Here is a 20,601-nt window from a genome sequence, read left to right on the forward strand (position 1 = left end):
TATCTTAAATTCTCCCATGAATTGGATGTATGTCACAACACAGAGAAAGAGTCGTCAATGTCGAGGGATGTATACCCCAACGACTCTAGAAAGTCGTCAATGTATTGACACCAAAAATGACGACTCAAACCTGCAACTTTTTCAGGTTATGAAAAATCGTCAGGGTATTAAAAAATTTCATTGACGACCCTCAACAGTCGTTAATATTTAGACTGTTCAAGTGACGACTCTAAACTGTCGAAGATTCATTAATGGCGGAAATGTACGACAGTTTTGGGTCGTCATAAAAATGATCAATTCCCTGACTACCCTTTGGAAGGGTCGTTACTGTTTTGATTACGCATTTGACGACTTAAACAGTCGTTAATGTTTTAGAAATGTCGTTATCGACTGTCGTTAATCTCTAAAAAGAGTCGTTAGTGTATGACAATTTAGAGTCGTTATTGTTTTGATCATGATGTATATGACGCCCCTAAACTGTCGTTAATGTCGGCGAAGGGTCGTTACTTGGAAAAGAAAATATTAATCAAGGATAAAATAATATATTCATCTTCCGATTTTTACACCCCTAAAAAATTTGGGAGGCAAACAAAATTTCATGGCCCCCAATTAAAAGTTATGTCCCCAATTAAACTAGGTAAAATATCACCCACACTCCACGTACAAAGAGGGGTGCCACGTTCTCACACGTCTCCGTTTTGTTTTTTTCTCCGAAAAAATCTATAATTATCAGTTTCCTATTTGCCATTATATTTCCTTTGACAGTAAATCTTTGATTATCAACGAAAAAGGTCTGATTAGCAAGAGTCAGTAATTGACTTTTTCACCTGCGATTAGCTGAGGCCAAATCAGCCGTTTAATCAACTTAATCCTTGATAATTAATACTGTAATTAAAATAGTAGTTAGAAGGAGTATTTCCCTTTCCTTTACATTCTACAGTAGTATATTTTACTACTCCACTTTTGTTTGTTTATCTCTTGGTAATCCAGACTGTCCGACTCTCTCTCTCTCTAGAAAATGAAACCAAAGTCTAATATTTCCAAATAGGTATATAATTGGGAGGGATTCATTCAAGACACTCCTTTCACTTGTTCTTATTGGATTTATTATTTTTCCATGGGTTTCTTCTTCTTCTTATCAAGAATCAAATTAGAGATGAATCTGTAAATTTCTTGTTCTTCCTTCCTTAAATCCTGCAACAATCAACAATTTCTCTTTCTCTCTGTACATGTTGTTGCAGCAGAGTACTGACTGACAACACATGAGTCTGTTTTTTTTCTTTGTTCAGCTATAAACTCAACCACTTCTCTTTGAACTCTCAACCCCCACTTTGTATTTTTTATAGGTTTCTTCAGTTCAAAGCTTCAACCTTTTAAGGGAGGTTTTTTTTCTCTTCATGATTTTGGGGGAAATGACAACGGTAATGGAGAAACAAGAACAAACCCATGTTGATATACCACAACAACAGCAGCAGCAACTGTCAAATAGAGGTCGTTCTTCTTCTGCTGCTGCTGCTTATGAAGAAAGTGATGGAGGTGCGAGTGATGGAAGTTTAAGTTTTTCAGATGCAGAAGATCATAGATCATGGCATTCTCCATATAATGGAGGTGGTAGTGGTGGCGATGGTGGTAATTCTTATGTTGATTGTGATAGATTATCTAATGTGTCTGATCTTGAAATTGGTAGAGTAATTTCTGAACAACCAAACAGAAACTCATCCGTATCATCAGATCGTGGTTCAGTAGTAGATTTAGAATCTGGTGGGGGTAATGATGCTCCAGAAATCAATAAGGCGGTGCAGCAGCATTTACCAAAAGTAGTAGTAGTAGTTGATAACAGTAGTAAAGATTGTAGAATATGTCATCTTAGCTTAGATAGTACTAATCAAGAGTCTGGCATTCCTATTGAACTTGGTTGTTCTTGTAAAGAAGACTTAGCTGCTGCTCATAAACACTGTGCTGAAGCTTGGTTCAAAATCAAAGGCAACAAGTAAGAATCCAACCCTTTTCTCTCATTTATCCATGAGTTTTATGTTTTTGTTTAAATCCGGGTACTTGGGGGGTTTCAATAACAGTGCAGTAGTATAAAGAGAAAGGGAATCGCTTGCTTTAACAGAGAAAAGTAAAAGTTAAAGCAAAATAAAGGGGCATCAAATCAAAAGCAGTATTAAGGAGAAAATCCATGTTTTACCTCTTGTGTCTTTGTTCCTGAGTTCTATTTTAGTGACACGAGTATCTCTGCGCAGAGAACCTTTCATACTTTATTCTGTGGAGTTTGACCCTTGGTAATTTTATGTCTTGTCCAGGAAAAGTATTTGTTGCTAGTAGATGGTTTTGATTAGTAGTTTCATCTAAATTACGGGTTTTCTGTTTGTTTGCACTTTCGATTCGTTGTTTTTTGTTTGGTTTGATACCAATTCAAGATTCTCAAATTAGGCATTGGATTGTCAATGCTGTATCATTATCAGTGAATATGGAATCGTTTGTTTTACATGTGCGTTGTAAAGTAGGAATAAAATGAAAATAATGTCTCATGGAATAGTGGAAGTATCTTGAATTTTAGGTTTTAAAAGCTGAATTGTAGAATATTTTTCTACATGACCTGTTAATATTCTTAGGTGGCTTATTTATTGTCTTCGTTTTAGTATGCTCAGCACAAAATGGTGTTCAACCTGTAATGGGTGTTTTAAGATTGAGTAAAATTGCCACTGTTAAGCTTTGGGGTACGCTTACGGTCAAGTTTTTCTCGATGCAGATTGCTCGGCCATTTTTAATTCCTTTCCACATTTAGAATAGGATAGTGAAGTCCAAATGTGTTTGTATAGTTATGAACAACCCTTGGACTCCACATTGGGAATCGTTAGATGACCTGTAAAATTTGTATGTTACTCTTCATGAGCTAGTTTTTTGTTGTTAGTTTCCATTTTTATCCTGAACAAGAGGTCGCAAATCGTGATGACATTCAGTAATCTATTCAGGCAGTTATCGATGAAGATACTTGTCTATTGTAGTACCTAAGTTATCTGATAACGAAAGCTGAGGAAACTGTTCCAAGGAACACAGGAAGAACCAATAACCCTTTATTCTTTGCAGTACATAAACACTGAATTGCTCTAAAGTTGCATAACCATATAGAAAGAGTTTTGGAATGGTATCTGTGTGGTTGTTTAGCCAGTTGACGTTCATGACATAATGTTCTTCTTATAAAACTTCTGTTTATTTGATTCCTTTGGACAAGCTTCTTCCGGTATCATACTTAAGTTCATTAGAAGTAGTTTAGAATGGAAAGCTTACTTACCATGCATTTTATGATCACGCTAAAGAATTGCGATCCTGTGTTCTAATGAATTTCATTATGCTACTCTGATTGTTACAGGACCTGTGAAATTTGTGGGTCAGTTGCACGGAATGTAATTGGTGTTAATGAGACTGAGTTCATGGATCAGTGGAACGAGACAAGTAACACCACTGCTGCAACTCCTGCACCAGCTACAGAGACCAGAAGCTTTTGGCATGGTCACCGCTTCTTGAATTTCCTACTTGCTTGTATGGTATTTGCCTTTGTCATATCTTGGCTCTTCCACTTCAATGTACCATCATAGATTTTTACACGAAGTTATGAAAAAGGTCACATGGATCATATATGTGATGAAGGATTACAAACAACACGGGAATTCCTTCTTAAGTCTGCTTGTGTGTACCTTATATTCATATGGGTATCTCACCCCATTTCTGGATCCGTTGCTAGCTAGAGTTGGTCATAGTTTATACTTGTATGTTTTTCAGCTTATCAGAAGTTAGGAGCAGTCGGTCGTTATTCTATATATTATATTGTAAAATGTTGTCTCTGTGTTATCGGAACATGTATTACGTTACAGTTAATGTTAATGTTATCATCGCTCCAATTCATCTGTGTAAAGCATTAAAATGTGTTTTCATAAGAAGTCCTTCCACAATGAATCCTTGATAGTATGACTAAAAGAATCTTCTGTTAACATTTCGGAGCATACAGTATTCTGTTACTGTCTTTTTGTTTTGCTGGAAGCTTGCAGGCCTGAAAACAATCTTATGTGAACATTTAGGAACATACAGTATTCTGTTACTGTTTCTGTTCCGTCGCAAGCCTGCAAGGCAAGACTTTGACTGTGGCCTTGGAAGATTGGGGACTAATCTGATGAAAAAGCTCAATTATCAACTTCCACACTCCATTGGGAGAAAAACTGGAGGCGTTACATCCAGCCTGGTTTTGGCCTCTTTTAACCAACATTGATTTGGCTTCTGGCAGAATATAACCTGCTCTGGAAGTTGGTAGTCTTTGATAATCCTAATGAATGATTTAATTCTAAAAAAACCAGCAATACAACTTAATGTTGCAGTAAAAGATGATTGTAGGCTCGAGTTTATTTCAATTGCTGATACATGGTTTTGTATGTTATGCATGTTAATGGAACTAGGAATGATCCCACTACTTGGCATCTCATATAATAGTTGCAGGGCTTCTTCAGACCTGCCTATCTCACAGAGGCATGACATGAACATTGAATATGTTTTAAAATCAGGTACAGGCCCTTTTAGCTTCATACGTCGAAAGATATTCCAAGCATCACTAACCATCTCCATGTTCATATAACCACGGATCAGTGCAGAGAACGTAACAATGGTTGGCTCGCAACCATCTTCTACCATTTTCTTGAAAAATTCCAAAGCTTTCTCAATTTGTTTCTTCTCAAAGAAGTGGACAATTATTCATGGACTGTTGGATTGATACCTTCCTGTTTCATATGATCCACCTTCGCTAAGGCTTCAACCACCCTACCTGCTCTTAGTAAACCATGAACAAGACTTCCGTAAATATATTGATCAAGTTTAGATCTTTCTTCCCCTACTACTTCATCTACCATAACCAGAGCTTCATCTAGCCTCCCACGGCGAAGAGCCCTAATGACCAACGAATAGCTAAGAGGCTTGCTAAACCCACTCTTGCATAAATATTCCCTGCATTTTTGAGCATCTGATACTTTTCCTACTTCACACAGACAATTAAGATAGATTTCAACCAGTTCTTTGTCAGGCACATATTTAGCCCTGATCATGTCATGGAACAGTTTGACGGCTTCATCTACCTTTCGGCCATTCTTCACACAAAGAAACATTAGCAAATACTTGAACGTGTTTCCATTTGTTTTACACCCATCACTTATCATTTCTTTAAATTTCTTTATAGCAATCTCAGTCGAACCTGCTCGAGCATATGCATCATCATGATAGTCCATGTTTCTGAAGTTACCAAAGAGCCTTTTTCTTCTCATTTCCAAATAGAGGTTTCTCATGTGTATAGAATCTTTCCCAGATCCAGATAATTTTATGGCCATGTTATAGGTCTCTGCAGTGTGGCTATGTCCAGATTCTTTCATTACAGTAAAAGCTTGAAAGGCATCCTCAAAGTCGCCTCTTTTTAAATGCCCAGTTATAACAATTCCATATACTTTTCCGTCAACAAACTGATTTTGCTTCATAATTTCTATAATTTCTAAAAGGCATCTGCAACTCTACCAGTATTACATAGCCCTTTCACTAAAATTTCATGATTTGTAGGATCAAGTGTTATCTTCTTACTCTTAAGTTCATGAAGCAATTCTATTGCTTCTTCGATTCTCCCTGAAATGCAAAAACACCTGAGGCGTTACATCCAGCCTGGTTTTGGCCTCTTTTAACCAACATTGATCTGGCTTCTGGCAGAATATAACCTGCTCTGGAAGTTGATAGTATCCCTAATGAATGATTTAATTCTAAAAAAACCAACAACACAACTTAATCACTGAGTTCCAACAATCATAAGGCCAGCCACGACAGCCTATTCCTAGATTGAGCCAAAATACATGAAGGTTGTCACAACCAGAAAATCAAAATCATGGGTATGACATTCAAATTTCTCAGTACATGCTAAAAATACACATGTAAAAGATCACAAACATGCAACAAAGCCGCAGCCTCAGCTATGCGTAAAACCAGAAAAATGGGGTTTCACATTTCACATGCCAGAAGGATTTAAAGTTTTAGCTTGTATTCAAAAAAACGAATCATACATAATAACAGGTCAACATCTTTTTGGGAATCATTCTTCAGTTTCCATGGCTTCAACAGAGGGATTCTCCAATTTATACTCTTTAACAACTCCGTCCGTAGTGCTCCTAATGTGTTGGCACATAGCCCTCAGATTTTGAAGTGCATCTTTCAGCACAACACCTGCATGAGCACCTAGAATACCCCACAAAACAGTAAATACAAGACAGAACCAAGTGGATTCTCTTAACCAAGTGTAGAGGTTTCATGCCCTTTGTGGCACCAAAATACAGAATATCACGAATAAAGGAATTCTTATTACTAGAACCTTGAACTAACAAAAGCTGGTAAAGTGCTAGATTCCCAGGTAAACTTATCGAGTAAACCAATGACATTGCAAGAAGAGAATTCATGGTATACCTGTTGTCTGAACTCTTATGTTAACTTGTGCATCTGAAGGATGGGGAATGCTGTACCCACAGAATACTACTCTTGGACTGCCAAAACGATATTACAATGCTCTTAGAGACACATCTATATTCACATTGCTAATAGATACAAAAAAAGTTGAAAAGAATAAAAACTGTCTGCAAATTCCAAAATCGAACAATTGCTGTGTGTTTGACTATTACAACTTCACAAGTGTGCTATCTTATCTTATTGATAGGCCTACAGCTTCTCAATATCCATATATACACATATTTAAAATACGAAAAGCAATTATATTCCAAGACATACTGGATTTTGGGTGCTTATGAAAGACACAATTAGAGCAGATATATGACCAGAACATAATTTTATAAGGATTATTATGGAGTACTTACTCTTGATTCAGTGTGAATCTAAGAGCATTAGCGAGAGTATGATCCTCATCAGTTAAACAGAAAGTAGACGATTTAATATCCCTCGTTCCGTGTTCCATTTCGGATATTACTGCAACAAAATCAAAAACCAGATGATAATTTAGAATCACTAAACCAATATAACACCCACAAATCAAAACATAAAACCCTAATTCTTAAACCCTGAACCAAAAGTCAACCCTAAAAATCAACAAACAAGGCAAGTGAAGAATTCTCAAAAAAGAAAAAAAACACACCTGAGAGATAAAATTTACAGCTTTTTTCTTCTTCTTAATCTGTCTGGACTGGAGGTTTGAGTTTGTCTGTGTATTCCTTGTAAACCCTAAAATAAGTGTGCCTGTGTCAAGTATAGGAACTTGCCTTTTATCTTAAACCGTTGGATATTCGCACAAAGCTGGGTTCAGCGTTAAATCTGGGACGTTTGATTTCCTCCGGTAAGGAAGTGGGCCCCGCATTGGTACAGCATTCCAAGCTTCAGTCGTTACACCAAAACATAGCGGGCCAAGCCTTTATTAGGGTTTTTGCTGATTTTCTTTGCGGAAACACCAAAAAAGAAACCTCTTGAGCACATTTGTTTACTTCGATCCCAAGAATACTACTATTTCATCTTGGTAATTTTGTCATCTTAATCATCTTTGAGTAATTTCTGAAACGACGATTTGTATTCCCAAGGTTTTAGGTGAAATCAATCTAATTTCAAGATCTTTTTAAGTTTCTGGCTTCTGTAGAATTTATTTATTTTCTGTTTGTGATTTCAGTTTCAATGGCTGCCAACAGTGCTCAAGCTGCGGCTCAAGCTGCTTTCGAGAAAGACCAGGTATAATAACAGACTTGAATTTAGTTTACATTTGAATCTGGCCGAAGAATTGTCTGCCTAAGCGATTAGGGTTATGCCGTTTTGAATTTTGATAAACCTGTTAAGTTCAATTTTAGTAATTGGTATGGTTGTTTTAGTTTATGTGATACTGCTTGTCTTAGGGTGAGTTCCTTACATGGCCGTGTTAATTGTGTAGATGTTTGGAATGGCTGCAAATGAAATGGAATATAGAGTTGATTTGTTTAACAGGTATGGGTCTCAACTCTAAATGCTACCGAAACTTTTGCATTTTGGGTTGTGTGTAATCTTAAATTCTTCGATGTGGTTGAGTATTTTGCACCAGTTATTTGTTTCATTGTTCGTCGCTATTAGTTTATGCAAACATGCGGAGGAATGTTACCTATGCTATGTAAGGTTCATGGTTTTGTGAAACATTCTGACTTTTTATTTTCTTTACAAATGTTTCAACCAGGCTTACTCAGACTTGCTTTAACAAATGCATTGAGAAGAGGTAGGAATAATTCTATCTTCTGATGTCTTCTTAAGTGTTGCCATGAATAGCTTGTTTTGGGTTTTCATTCTTTTATTTTGCTTGAGACAACTAAGTCTGGTATTCATAAAATTTCCTGTTCTTTATCAGATACAAGGAGGCTGAGCTAAATATGGGTGAGAACAGTTGCATCGACCGTTGTGTTTCAAAGTATTGGCAGGTAATTTGGTTGATTCCTTTTTGTTCTTTTATTGTCCAATGCCTCAAACTTTGATAGTGTCTGAAAGAATGCTGAGAAGTCGGTTTATGTTTCTTATTTCCATATTCTCTTGCTTGTTAACTGGATGTTAATATTCAATGTGACTTAAGCACTGAATTATGAAGTTGAAAATGCACCAATTTTCGTTTGCATCTGTGGCCCTGCTTTTTATGCTGTGAAATTCGCCATTGTAACTAGTTGCAGCCAAAATTAAATTTACAGCTGGCATGTAGGAGTTAGGGCCTGCATATTTATCCAGTCTTGTGCAGTGGGGCTCACAAAACTATTTTGAATATCCTGTGACTTTTTTCGCTGTTCTTAAATCACAGTAAAAATTTCCAAAATCAGTGATCTTCCTAAATTTTAATCTGCCCTCCTTCTTTTAGTTGCTCTAGTAGTAACAGTTGTTGAAATCGGTGATGAAGAATCAATACTCATGCTTTTATGGTTAGGGATTTTATTGAAATCAACTTGTGAGTTTGAACTTTGAAGATGTTGTTAAAGTTGAGACTGATATTGATATATACTAGGAATCATGGTACATCCGCCTATAGGAACCTTAATAAACCAATAGCCACTAGAAAATTTACTGATTAAGAAAGAACAATCTTATATTTTGAGCTTCGAGTGTCTTCAAAAATATGTTGACTGAGGAATTTTTTTATTTTTATTTTTGCTGGACTCTTCTAAATCCTACCAAGCACATAGTTAAGTATACGATTTTCTGCAACATCAAATTTTCGCAGCTGCGAAATCTCACATGCTGTGAACTTTCTGCAAACTAAGCTGAGCCCATATGTTGTTTGTGGCTATCCTTTTTTTAATATATTTTGGCGAAATCGTAGAGGCTTTGCCTTCTGCAATGGGGTGATACTGCATTAGGAAAATAAGTGTTTTTTTTTTTTTTGTGTGTGTGTGTGTGAAACTAATCAACATTTTTGGTTTGCAGGTGACAAATTTAGTTGGCCAGCTCCTTGGTTCTAATCGACCTCCTATGTAAGCGGAAAGCTAACGGTATCATTTTGAAGGTTAAATTTTTTGTTTTCTCAATTCAGTGATCCGCTGTGTAGACAGCAAAAATTCTCTGTTTTCATATAAATTTGAATCAGCCCTAGTGGTTAAGTGAATTTTTAGTAGCACACTTGAGATGATAAGTGTATAACTGATTTAGTTGATAAAAAAAGCTATTTGCTGTTATTGGAAGGAGTGATCTTACATACTACCAAGTAAGTCAAAATAGATGTAGAATAGTACTTGAGAATTGTTGACTTTAAATCTTTTACAGCTTGTGCATTTTCTTTGTTAGAAATCATATGTTGTGGATTAGTCAGAATCCTCTTTGCATCGAATCTAAAACCAACATCTGAAATCAGACTGATGAAGTGTTCTTGGTTAGACCTAGCTAAGCCGATTATAAATCATGTTCTTCAAAATAAAGAACATGTGCAATACTCGGTTGGACTTAGCTGACGACTCTTGCTTGATTGTTGTTTTTATATTGAAAATATTGGACATTGATCTTTTTTGAGTGACTTATAATTGGTTTGTCAAAAATTACGAACACTTTACAATCGGCTAGGTCCTCACCTAGATGATTGTTCTTATTCTTCAAAAAGGCCTACCTCCCTGTTTTTTCAGATTGATCGAGGACTTGGTTGAAGTCGCCAAGGCCCAAGAACAATCCAGGCCATCCCATTTTGTGCTACTTGTCTAGAAATGTCTTCTAAATACTTCCAGGAATTTAGTTTATGAGGTTTATAATGGTTTCCATAAAAAGCTGTGAGAAGCTATTCTTTTTCATGAAAATTAGGTTGAACAAGAACATTAATCATAGTAATATTACTACAATGGACAATGTCAAAACCACCAAAAGTAGTAGATCACTAGCACGACTCATCTCTCTCACTCCTCCAACAAAACCACCAACTGACTAGATTTGAGTAGATTTCTTCATTATTCCTTGCTTTCTAGGTTAGTTAGTAGATTAGTTTAGTTTTTATTATGTTTTCTACTTATCTACACTATTTTAGTGTTTTTATCTACTCTTTTGAGGTTTATCTTTGCTTTAATGGCGATTCTAGGTCATTGGGTTGGGTTTTAAGATCAATAGTGATGCTCTCCAACGACGAAATTTCCATCTTTGTTGTCTCCGGCGACGAACTCTTCGTCGAAATCTTCATCATCAACTTATCCGGCGACAAAATCTTCATCGGTGGTCGGAAGCTTCATCACTAGTTATAAGAGATTTGAGCAAATCACTCCTACTTTGGGAGCATTCCTTTCTAAAGAAGAAAAACAAAATAAATGGTTGGAATTTAATTCCGACAATAACCATCATTTTTCCTATTTAATCGGATCTTATTCATACTTGTATTTGTCTTTCTCCGGTAATCCTTCCATGTCAAAGCCAAGCCACCAGCTTTGCCAATGAGACCAACAAAATGCATATTAGGAAAATAAGATAAAAGTTTCCTTAAGTAAGGTTTACTCGATTTGGTTTCAGATAAAAAAAGAACATCGGGATGTTCATTCGGAAAAAAAAATTGAACGCCCATTGTGCGCTCAAAATTTGAACTAGCACCTCCATGACCGCCCGATTGCCAAGATGTGACGTCGTTGGATTTTAAACCTAACTATAGTTATATCCCGAATTTGAAACAAAAAATTTCGAATTTTTCTGAATATCTCACGTGTTAATTTTCCGATCTTTATTTATTTTCCTTGATTTGCTTATGCCGAAATTTTTAAACTTGATTAAATCGTTTGATCGATCCTCTGATCCATACTTTGTGTAATGTACAAGTTAGAATGGCTTCATAATATTAAAAATTTAAGAACGTGATCTGATGCGACATTGAAAATGCTGGAGCTTTTGCCCCCTATTTCAAATTGAAGTAGTTAGAAATTTGTCAACAAAGTAAAACACCATTAAAAATATTATTCTGTGTGATAATGAAGCATTTTCATTTATCTTCTGTGAAAGTGAGCTTTGATAATAGGGAGGTTAACTTTCACCATAACTATCCATCTTCGTCTTCCCTAATGCAAACAGGTGAATAATTTACGATAGTAGTCGAGCGATTACATCAATTGCAGTCTGCATGATCAGTCGATCATCAAAACAGAGTCATTATTATCACAAAATTGACAGTGGTTATGCGGAAAAAATAAAAAGAAAAAATATGACTGATTTTAGATAAAGCTATGACTCAATTTGAGATCCATGATTAGTTTGAACTTTCCAGACGTTTCTGGGTGTCACCGAGTAGATATTATGTGGACTGAAAAACTCAATTTTCATATTTTTCGTCGTCACCTGATTGAGGAGATTTTGGCGCCCTAAGTTATAAAACTAGTTAAAATTCAGAAGTAACTATAGTTAAGTTTAGAAGTCAGTGACGTCACATCTTGGCAATCGGGCGGTCATGGAGGTGCTAGTTCAAATTTTGAACGCGCAGTGCACGATCAAAAATTTTCCCTGTTCAGATTTTAAAAGTGTTGGATATTTTCAACAAACCCTTAATTTGTATGCGCATCCAGAGTTTTCTGTTTTAGGGTTTCTAATGACAGTTAGAAAAACTGAACAGAAACATCGTTTTTCCAAACAGACACCATTGTTGGAAGAGATGTCTATTCACACTGAAAGGATGCCTGTTGGAGATGAAGAGTCATGTTCAACATATGTTAAACTCTCTATCAATTGCGTCTTTGTTTTCCATTCAAAACACATCAAAAATTCTTTCTGTTTTCTCTCTAACAAGCATCATCAGAATCAAAACCTGTGTGTTCTTGGTTGGGTCAAGGTTGTACAAGCTTTGAATCCAACATTGTTATACGTCTTCAAGTATCCTGATGGCAATATTCATTGACCTATTTGTACTCGCCAATTCAATTGGAAATGGTCGAATAATTGTCGAAAAGAATCTATTATTAGAGCCTTGAATCCAGAGACAACATTCTTTTCTTCATCCTTTTTTAGTGTCAATTTTCAAACAAAAAGTTGAGCTAAATGCTGTCTAGTGTTTTTACTACGCATCCTTGAGTGTTTCAGGCTATGATTTTCATATCTAAAGAAAGGGGCAATGAGGACTGGACTAAAACTAAATTGAGAAGCAACCAGATGAAAGTACTAATCCAAATAATTTTAAGACTCTATCATCAATTGCCAAAATAACTTTAAGGTACTATCACTCAATATCACGAATAAAGTGATATGCAAGCTCTGCAGAGAATTAAAGACATGTCCCAAAGTAAAGAGAGATGCACTCGGTTTTGGGTTATTACAACTTACAGTACACATTTTAAGTTTTTGTAGATGGGCATAAATTTTGAGTCAGAAGGTTAAGATTTTGGTTACGTGGCACATTTTGGTATGAACTATGGAACGAAATAAATATCATAATATGGACAGTGATTCAATATAGAAAGAGAAAGTGAAGGGAGTGGTCTGCCAAGCTCACAGAGAACATACAGCAGTACAGTAGCCCATAAAACAGAAAGTACCAACCTCTCAGCCACTTCTTAAATTAAATTGTGATCAGAGCTCCAACAAGATGGAGTTACAACAGGAACACTAAAAGTCAACCCCAGCATAAACTTCTCAAAAGAATGTTCAGGCGCGACAAAAAACACCTCTGAACAGTGAAGGATAAGAAAAAAGGAAGCAAATACATACAAGAAAGAAAACAAAAAGACCAAACAGGCAAAAAGAAAAACCTATACAGTTTCAGCTTTTGCTGTTCTTTTTGGCCTCCAAGGTTGTTCCATCTTTAAGCGTCTCTTGGGCGTCAGTATCCATTCCAAGGCTGAAAAGGGCAGCCGCTTGTAGGTAGAATGCGGTGGACCACTCAGGCGAAATCACCTGGGCTTGCATTGCATCCCCAAGGGCTTCTTGTGGCATGTCATTCATCAAATAAGACAAGCAGCGCCTTGCGAATACTGTTGGTGATACCATCGTCCCACCATCAATAAACTGCAACATAGACACAGTGGACAAGCATTGGATTCATCAGTAAGTAGCCCTACTGGACAAGATCAAATATATATATGCTGTATAAAATTTTGTAAGAGCTCGCCGCATCTGGCAGGTAATTTCATTATAAAGAGTATCATAAACATACAGCTGTAGTTATTACTGTAACTACACAATAAGCTCGTCATTTCTTCTGGCAAAGCACTTACCACCGTATAACATTCAATTGCGGTTGAGAACTCTTTAGCTCGAAAAGCTGTGTCCCCATGTTTCTTAGAGTTTAAGGTCTCCTGCATTTGGTTTGTCCACATTTGGAAAGAAAGCTGCAAGAGTACCAGAATAAGATGCAAAACTTGGATTTGGAATGAAAAGCACCAGAAGCAGGTTATAGGACACTAAAAAAAAATCTACAAGAATAGTAGTGGCCATTTCGAGAAACGAGTAGTGAAGCAATCTAATTTCTTTTTGTCTCTGATTTAATGACATGGTGATGTAGTATAGTCCATCAAAATACAAAAATGTCAAAAACAACAGCAAATAGATATTCAAAGGAAAAGCCCATAACCTCGTTTGCAATTCCCTCATCATCCTTATATCCGACCTTCTCTAGTATTTCATGAATGGCAGTGAGATCCATTCGAGTGCAAGCTTCACCAAAAGGTGTTAATGTTAATGACTCTGCTGCTGATGCAGTTCCTTGTGAGATACCCATTAACTCATATGATGGAACCTTCAAAAAACAGAAGGAACAAAAAGAATTAAAAAAGTGAATGCTAACATGATAAAGACAAAACTAATACTAAAGAAGTAATATTGAGGGGGAAATTCAGCTTTCTTTAGACAAGAAGGACAAGCTATCATCTTCATATTCAAACATGGACGAAGTCGGTTGTTTTATAACCTCCTAAGCATATTCAATAGTGCTTCTTGCACGCAATACTTAAATCTCTTGCACTAGAATGCTTACCTCTGTATCTTTTTGAAGAGCAATGAGTGCAGTCACAAGTGATTTTGGGTTTGGCCTCTCACGAGCTTCATATTGCAAACAACGTGAAGCTAATCGCACAAGTTCAGTTCCATCATCATTTGAAAAATGACCCTCCAAGCAAGAATCCATCAACATCAGGAAATTTTTGCCGCGTATTAAATCAAGTGCCTACACGAAGAGAATGGAGACGCTTCAGATTAGGAATCAGATATATAAGACAAATAAGCAATGAGGGAAAAGTTTGCGTTCAGCGTTCTAAAGGTCACTGGTTCTTTTTGTTAACCGTTCAGAACTAGAAGGATACTGGATACCATGTTTACATAGTTGGATAGATATATGGACCCCCCATGCAAAGTCCTAAAACCAGTTTGAAGCTAAAGTCAGGAAAAGGACGTGGTAGATTGTGACTACAGTGGATTTCTATTTCCTTCTTTGAAGAAAAGGGGCAACTGAAGCGTAATCAATTGTTGTGTCAAACCTTGTTACCAATAAACAGCTCAGTAGACATAAAAATCTAAGAAAACATTTTAGCCTAAAAGTTTTAGCTTTTAATCTTGTGGCTACAACAGCTGAATAAATGACTTATTTAAGCGCCTGTTAAAATTATAAAAGATAAGAACTCACATGGCTCGGGGGAATATGTTTGCCACTAAGAAGATCAAGCAACAGGGTGCCAAAGCTGTAAACTACACTTTCTGCTGTTACTCTTCCTGTTAAGAGCAAACAACGGAAATATAGTTAGGCTGTATGATATAGAATAACTCGAGAACAGATATCTATGCCCAGGAATGGCATTTATTTAAGAAATAAGTGTCCCTGGTCAGCGGCTAATAACTGTAAGAACGGTTTCTGACTAGTTTAATACAGAATTTACATGGTCAGCAAGAAATAAGGCTGCCCCTTTTGGTAAAGCTCATAATGATAACTATCTTCACCCTTTTCACAATAGGCACAAAACACACGTCCAACCAGTAAATAAAGCTAACCAACAGTCATGGAGCATTTCCTTTCTACTATATGAAAAATTACATTAACTACTTACCAGTCCTCATGTATTCTGGAGGGGTAAAAGCCAAGTTTGTACTGTAACTCTTCCCATCTCTACTATTTTTCATGAGACCGAAGCATGATAGCCTAGGGTTACCATCCTGCCAATACACAGTCATTCCAAAACTAAGCAACCAAAAAAGCAGCAGGAAAGGGGAAAGGTTAACAGGGGGGAGAAGAAAACCCACTTTACCTGATCAAATAGCACTCTATAAGCATTTAAGTCATGATACAATGCTCTCCCTTTACCGCTGCAATAGTCCAACGCTTCAGCCAAATACAATGCTACTCTCAATCTCATTGCCCATTTCATGGGTTGAGCCTCCCCTTTATAAAAAAAAATAATAGCACATGCAATTAGAATTACATCCATATAAATATAAATATGGCAATAAATAATAAACTCATTGCTTCTTCATTAATTATAATAGTCTGGAAGTAAAGAAACTCCATACAAATCTAATCATCAAACTTTCCATAAATAAAAATGAAGTGTGGGGGCTGCTGCTTACAATGGAATAGATGTTTGGCAAGTGTTTCATTAGGCATAAACTCAGCAACCAACAATCTCTCATCACCTTCACAACAACATCCGATTAGATTCGCTAATCGTTCATTCCGAAGATGACCCACTGTTTTAGCTTCTTCCTATTGCACACACAGATGAAGAATCCATTAAGTGAGAAAGACAATAATTAAGAAGAAGAAATTATTAATGATGTAGAAACAGAAATAGAATAACACCATACAAGGAATTGACGAGAATCAGGCCAAGCAGCTTTATGAAAACGCTTAACAGCGATGAATCTATCATTAGAGAGTTTCCCTTTGTAAACAACATTAGGTGCTTTCTCACCGTGTTCAGAAACGATGTTATCAACAGAGAAACCACTTGTAGCTACCCTAAGTTGTTCAAAAGTATATTCACAGAACCCAGGTATTGTGTCTTGATTACTTTTGCTTCCATTCTCTACACACAAAAAACAAAACCCAAATCAATCACAACCCCAGATTCTCTAAAAAAAAATCCTAAAACAAATAAATGAATACCTACCAAGATCAGATGATTCAAGGTCTGTGGGTTTAAATTGAGATTCCCACCAACAACCTGAGAATTTGGAGCAACGAGCTCCCATTGCTAGAGATCTATAAGAGGAGGTATAGAGAGACAGAAAGTATGAATGAGATCAAGAAGGAAGGAGAAGTGTGTAAGTATGTGTGTATGTGTATGTGAATGTCTGTCTGTCTGTGTTGTATGTGTAATAATAAGAAGAAGAGAAGAGAAAGGAGTAGATATTTGGATCCAATGTAATGCAGACAGACAAACAACAACAGCCTTCTGCTCTACAAAGAAAGAAAGAAAAGGGTTTTCCCCTTTCTCTATCTCTCTCTCTCACATTCACATTTACACACAGACAGACACAGACTCTCTCTTTCTTTCTCCTCTCTGTCTGTCTGTTGCAAAAAATAATATTAATATTATATTATTATTAAAATAATACTGTTATTATTGGGAGGTAAAAAATTGAAGAAGAGGAGAGCTGAAGAAACTAAAACTATATTTCGGGTAAACTATCGCTTCTGCCCATCAACTCCTTCTTCTTCATCTTCGCCATCATCATCATCATCATTTACTCTGATTTTGCAGTCTAACTTTTGTTTATTTTTCATCAGACAGAATCATATAATAATAATCATGGACAGAATGATGCATCTCTCTCGTCAAATTCTGTTCTCTTCTCGTACTCTTTCTGTTCTGTTCTGTTTCAATCGAAAACTTGTTAGCTACATTTAGTTGTTAATTAATTTTCATTTATTTTTTTGCTCCATAATTATTAGTTGGATTCAAAATTTAGTTGGTTTGAAAGTTGTTTTCGTGCATAATCCATAACGAATTTCCTGAAAGTGCGATGCATACGAGGAATAAAACAAAAAGAATAAGCATACAGCGCATGAGCAAGGTATGGTCTTGAATCTCTTGATTCTTGAAGTTAATCATCCTTTATTAAATGATTAGTAGTAGTAGATAGGAAATTGTATCTTGCTTTCTTAATGTCGAAAGAGCTAGCATTCGGGGAAACCGGGATCATCACACTAAATCCCAACACTTTGACAACATTTATAGGGTGTGTACACCGAGAAACTGGAATTATTGATCTTTATTTTTAACACAAAATTAATTGAAAAGATCAAAATCAACAATTCCTGGATGAAAAGGACAGTTAGATTTTGATAATGTTTAAATGGACAAAACTTTAAAAATAGCCAGGATGTAAACAGTTTCATCCTACCCATTTTTAAATACCTTTTCTTATTTCTAATTTACATCAGGATGCATCCAGTTTCATCCTTGTTATTTTTTAAGTTTAAGTCGGGATGAATCCAATTTCATCCTTACTATTTTTTTGGTGTCCATTTCCCCCATATAAATTTTTACTCGTCCATTTGAACCATGTTTTAAATATATTTGGACAAATGATCCATTTTCCGTATTTTTAAAGAGGCAGAAACACTTCGTACAAATTAGAGTTGACAAACTATAATCAGAAAGATATTAGTCTGTGTTACCCAATTAAACACTTAACAGAAATAATGATTTGGTTAACGTTTCTCTTCACGTTATTATGTAGTATGTCGCATCAAGAAACCGATGAAATTTGGGATCCTTGAAGTAGCATTGCTTTAATATTAGCACAGTGATACATGTATGTTTAATCGGGGGACTGTATTCCTTGAATTTGATCTGAACTTTACTCATCTGTTCCATTTTATTTATACAAAGTCTTGATGAAAAGGCTAGATGCTTTTTCTTTTTACATCATTTCATTGGTGTTTAGTTAACAAACAAGATGGATAAGCAGATAAAAGTTAAAAGTAGTGATTAAACTAATGTCAAGGTCACATTAAGATATGTTTATTGGCTAATCAAAGATGTAAGGGTTAAGCCTAAGCAGTAGTAATAGTATTAGTAAATGCAAAAAGTAAGAAAAAAAAAGTTAAAAAGGTCTGACTCTGTCATATCCCAAAATACGTGCTCTAAAGTTCTGCCCCAAGCTTTACACTTTTACCCATTCGATGATTCCTTACACTACAGTCTATACAATTGCCATTTATTTTACCAAGACGTGTAAATTATAATAACCTAAGCATGTGCATATGGATGCTCACGTAAGCTTATGTTTCCCTTGCTCACTTTTTCTATTGTGAAAACTACATACATACCAATTTAACAGATTCTACCCATTGTGAAACCCACACTCAGAATTTTTCAGACGCGCACCCATTTTCAGTGATAAAATTATGCAGAGGCCCATAATTTTGAGAATTATGTTTTTGTTTTTGTTCTTTCCAAACTAACCTAAAATCACCCGATTCATCTCAGATCTCATCTTCTCTGTTCTTCTCTTGATCCCAACAGCTGCATCACCATCTTAATCTTCAACCTTTGCATCATCCCAGAGCAGATTTCAACCTTCTCTCGCACCACAAACACATGAACATTCCAATTTTCTGAATCACCACTACCATCGTGAGATTGATAGGGTTTACAGTTAAATGAGCTCTACTGATTCGTCGTAGGGAGAGATTGATGAGGTTTGTGGTTGAAATAGAAAGTTTGGGTTCGTATGTGATGCTCGAATTCAAGAAGGAAAATGGATTTGCTGTTACGGGTGTTAGAATTGGTTTTGATATGGTTTTGCTGTTGAAAGAGGAAATTCAAGTTGTTGATTGTTGAATCCAAGATGGGTTTTGCTTGAAATCGAAGTATGGAAGAGGATGATGATTGTGAATCTGGTAATATGGATATTGATTGCTAGACAGAGATGAAGAAGGAATTGTTGTTGTTAGTGAAGATGAGATGCAGATTAAGAATCAGTCCTAGAAATGAATTACGGTCTGATATTGAGACGGTTTTTGAGCAGAGAAGAAAACCAATTGGAGAGTGGTGGTTTTGACCAATATTTGTGCTTAGAAGATTGAGGCATTGACGATTAGTGAAGATGAGGCAATGACGATTAGTGAAGTTAAGGTTGGTATTGAACTAAGAACTGAAGATGCTGAGATTGAGAAGGAGATTTTGGAGCTGATGGTTCTGTCTCTAGTTCGAGATTCAGTGTACACAGAAGAAGAAAAGAGATGGATGCTACTGATAGCAGATGGGTTCAATAAGGCTACATGAGATAGTGATTATCATGTGTTGTTTCTGATGGTGATGTTGTTTTCATGGAGTTACATGGTTGAGTTTTTGTTCTTGAGAAAGTGTAGATGAATTCTTGGTAGTTCCAGTTGATTGCAGATGATGGATGTGAAATGGATATGCTTGTAGAGGTGTTAAGAGTCTGCAATGAAGTTAGAGATTGTAAGAGATTGCAGGTAGTTTAGTGTTGCTGTTGAATTTGGGTTGAAGCTGAAAGGCTTAAAGCATTGCAAATTATAGTGCAACTGCAGTTTGAATAGTAAAAGTGTTGAAGTTGGTGGTGTTGTAGCTCAACTTGTAGATGCTGGTTTCCTGAGAAAGTGTTGTTCTTGAGAAAGTGATGCATAATAGGTTGTGCATCTACAAAATTTGTTGCATAACTTGTTATGCATTCTCGAAATTGGTTGCATAACACATTCTGCAGCTTTTTTTTTGCATAACTTGTTATGCAGCTACTTTTTTCTTAGTATTGAAACAAGCAAAAAATAAGGCTGCATAACTCGTCATGGACCTACAATAATATCTACATAACTTGTTATGCAGTCGTGAAAATGGATGCATAACCTGTTATACATCCGAAAATATGACTGCATAATGCATTATGCATCGAGAAAATTGTCGCACAATCTTTTATGCATCGAGAAAATAGATGCATAACATGATATGTATCCATAAATATGGATATATACTGCATTATGCATCAATTTTTTATACTCAAGAAGGGTGCGAAAACAATGGGTACATGACTTGTTATAGATGCATAATTTTTTATGCAGTCGAGAAAATGGTTGCATAATTCGTTATGCGTCTGCATAATGCGTTATGCATCCTTTTTGGTGGCTGCATAATGGTTATGTATCAAGTTTTCGAAAATTTTGTCTAAAACGATGATCACCTCCGATTT

The 20,601-nt window shown here is 36.1% G+C and overlaps 5 protein-coding genes across 5 annotated transcripts; 2 read left to right on the forward strand and 3 right to left on the reverse strand.

Moving 5' to 3' along the window:
- Nucleotides 1–984: 984 nt before the first annotated feature.
- LOC113310211 lies at nt 985–3,919 on the forward strand. The gene is made up of 2 exons (XM_026558809.1): nt 985–1,990; nt 3,377–3,919. The coding sequence occupies exons 1-2, from the start codon at nt 1,398–1,400 to the stop codon at nt 3,600–3,602; spliced, it is 819 nt and encodes a 272-aa protein (XP_026414594.1). The 5' UTR covers nt 985–1,397; the 3' UTR covers nt 3,603–3,919.
- Nucleotides 3,920–4,742: 823 nt separating this feature from the next.
- On the reverse strand, nt 4,743–5,516 carry LOC113312582 (putative pentatricopeptide repeat-containing protein At5g06400, mitochondrial). Its single transcript, XM_026561326.1, has one exon. The coding sequence runs from the start codon at nt 5,514–5,516 to the stop codon at nt 4,743–4,745; it is 774 nt and encodes a 257-aa protein (XP_026417111.1).
- A 364-nt stretch (nt 5,517–5,880) lies between these two features.
- LOC113310212 (DNA-directed RNA polymerases I and III subunit RPAC2-like) lies at nt 5,881–7,285 on the reverse strand. The gene is made up of 4 exons (XM_026558810.1): nt 7,163–7,285; nt 6,888–6,996; nt 6,484–6,560; nt 5,881–6,258 (listed from the first exon to the last, which is right to left on the reverse strand). The coding sequence occupies exons 2-4, from the start codon at nt 6,983–6,985 to the stop codon at nt 6,116–6,118; spliced, it is 318 nt and encodes a 105-aa protein (XP_026414595.1). The 5' UTR covers nt 6,986–6,996; nt 7,163–7,285; the 3' UTR covers nt 5,881–6,115.
- A 118-nt stretch (nt 7,286–7,403) lies between these two features.
- LOC113313630 (mitochondrial import inner membrane translocase subunit TIM10-like) lies at nt 7,404–9,785 on the forward strand. The gene is made up of 6 exons (XM_026562425.1): nt 7,404–7,537; nt 7,685–7,743; nt 7,940–7,992; nt 8,216–8,254; nt 8,384–8,453; nt 9,442–9,785. The coding sequence occupies exons 2-6, from the start codon at nt 7,690–7,692 to the stop codon at nt 9,490–9,492; spliced, it is 267 nt and encodes an 88-aa protein (XP_026418210.1). The 5' UTR covers nt 7,404–7,537; nt 7,685–7,689; the 3' UTR covers nt 9,493–9,785.
- A 3,101-nt stretch (nt 9,786–12,886) lies between these two features.
- On the reverse strand, nt 12,887–16,635 carry LOC113310146 (serine/threonine-protein kinase BSK5-like). Its single transcript, XM_026558729.1, has 10 exons — nt 16,554–16,635; nt 16,249–16,469; nt 16,012–16,147; nt 15,693–15,826; nt 15,495–15,600; nt 15,077–15,162; nt 14,432–14,620; nt 14,030–14,194; nt 13,674–13,787; nt 12,887–13,464 (listed from the first exon to the last, which is right to left on the reverse strand). Exons 1-10 carry the CDS (start codon nt 16,633–16,635, stop codon nt 13,219–13,221), a joined length of 1,479 nt encoding a protein of 492 aa, XP_026414514.1. The 3' UTR covers nt 12,887–13,218.
- Between the last annotated feature and the right edge of the window lie 3,966 nt (nt 16,636–20,601).

This window comes from Papaver somniferum, chromosome 9 (genome assembly GCF_003573695.1).
Source record: "Papaver somniferum cultivar HN1 chromosome 9, ASM357369v1, whole genome shotgun sequence".
Taxonomy (NCBI): domain Eukaryota; kingdom Viridiplantae; phylum Streptophyta; class Magnoliopsida; order Ranunculales; family Papaveraceae; genus Papaver; species Papaver somniferum.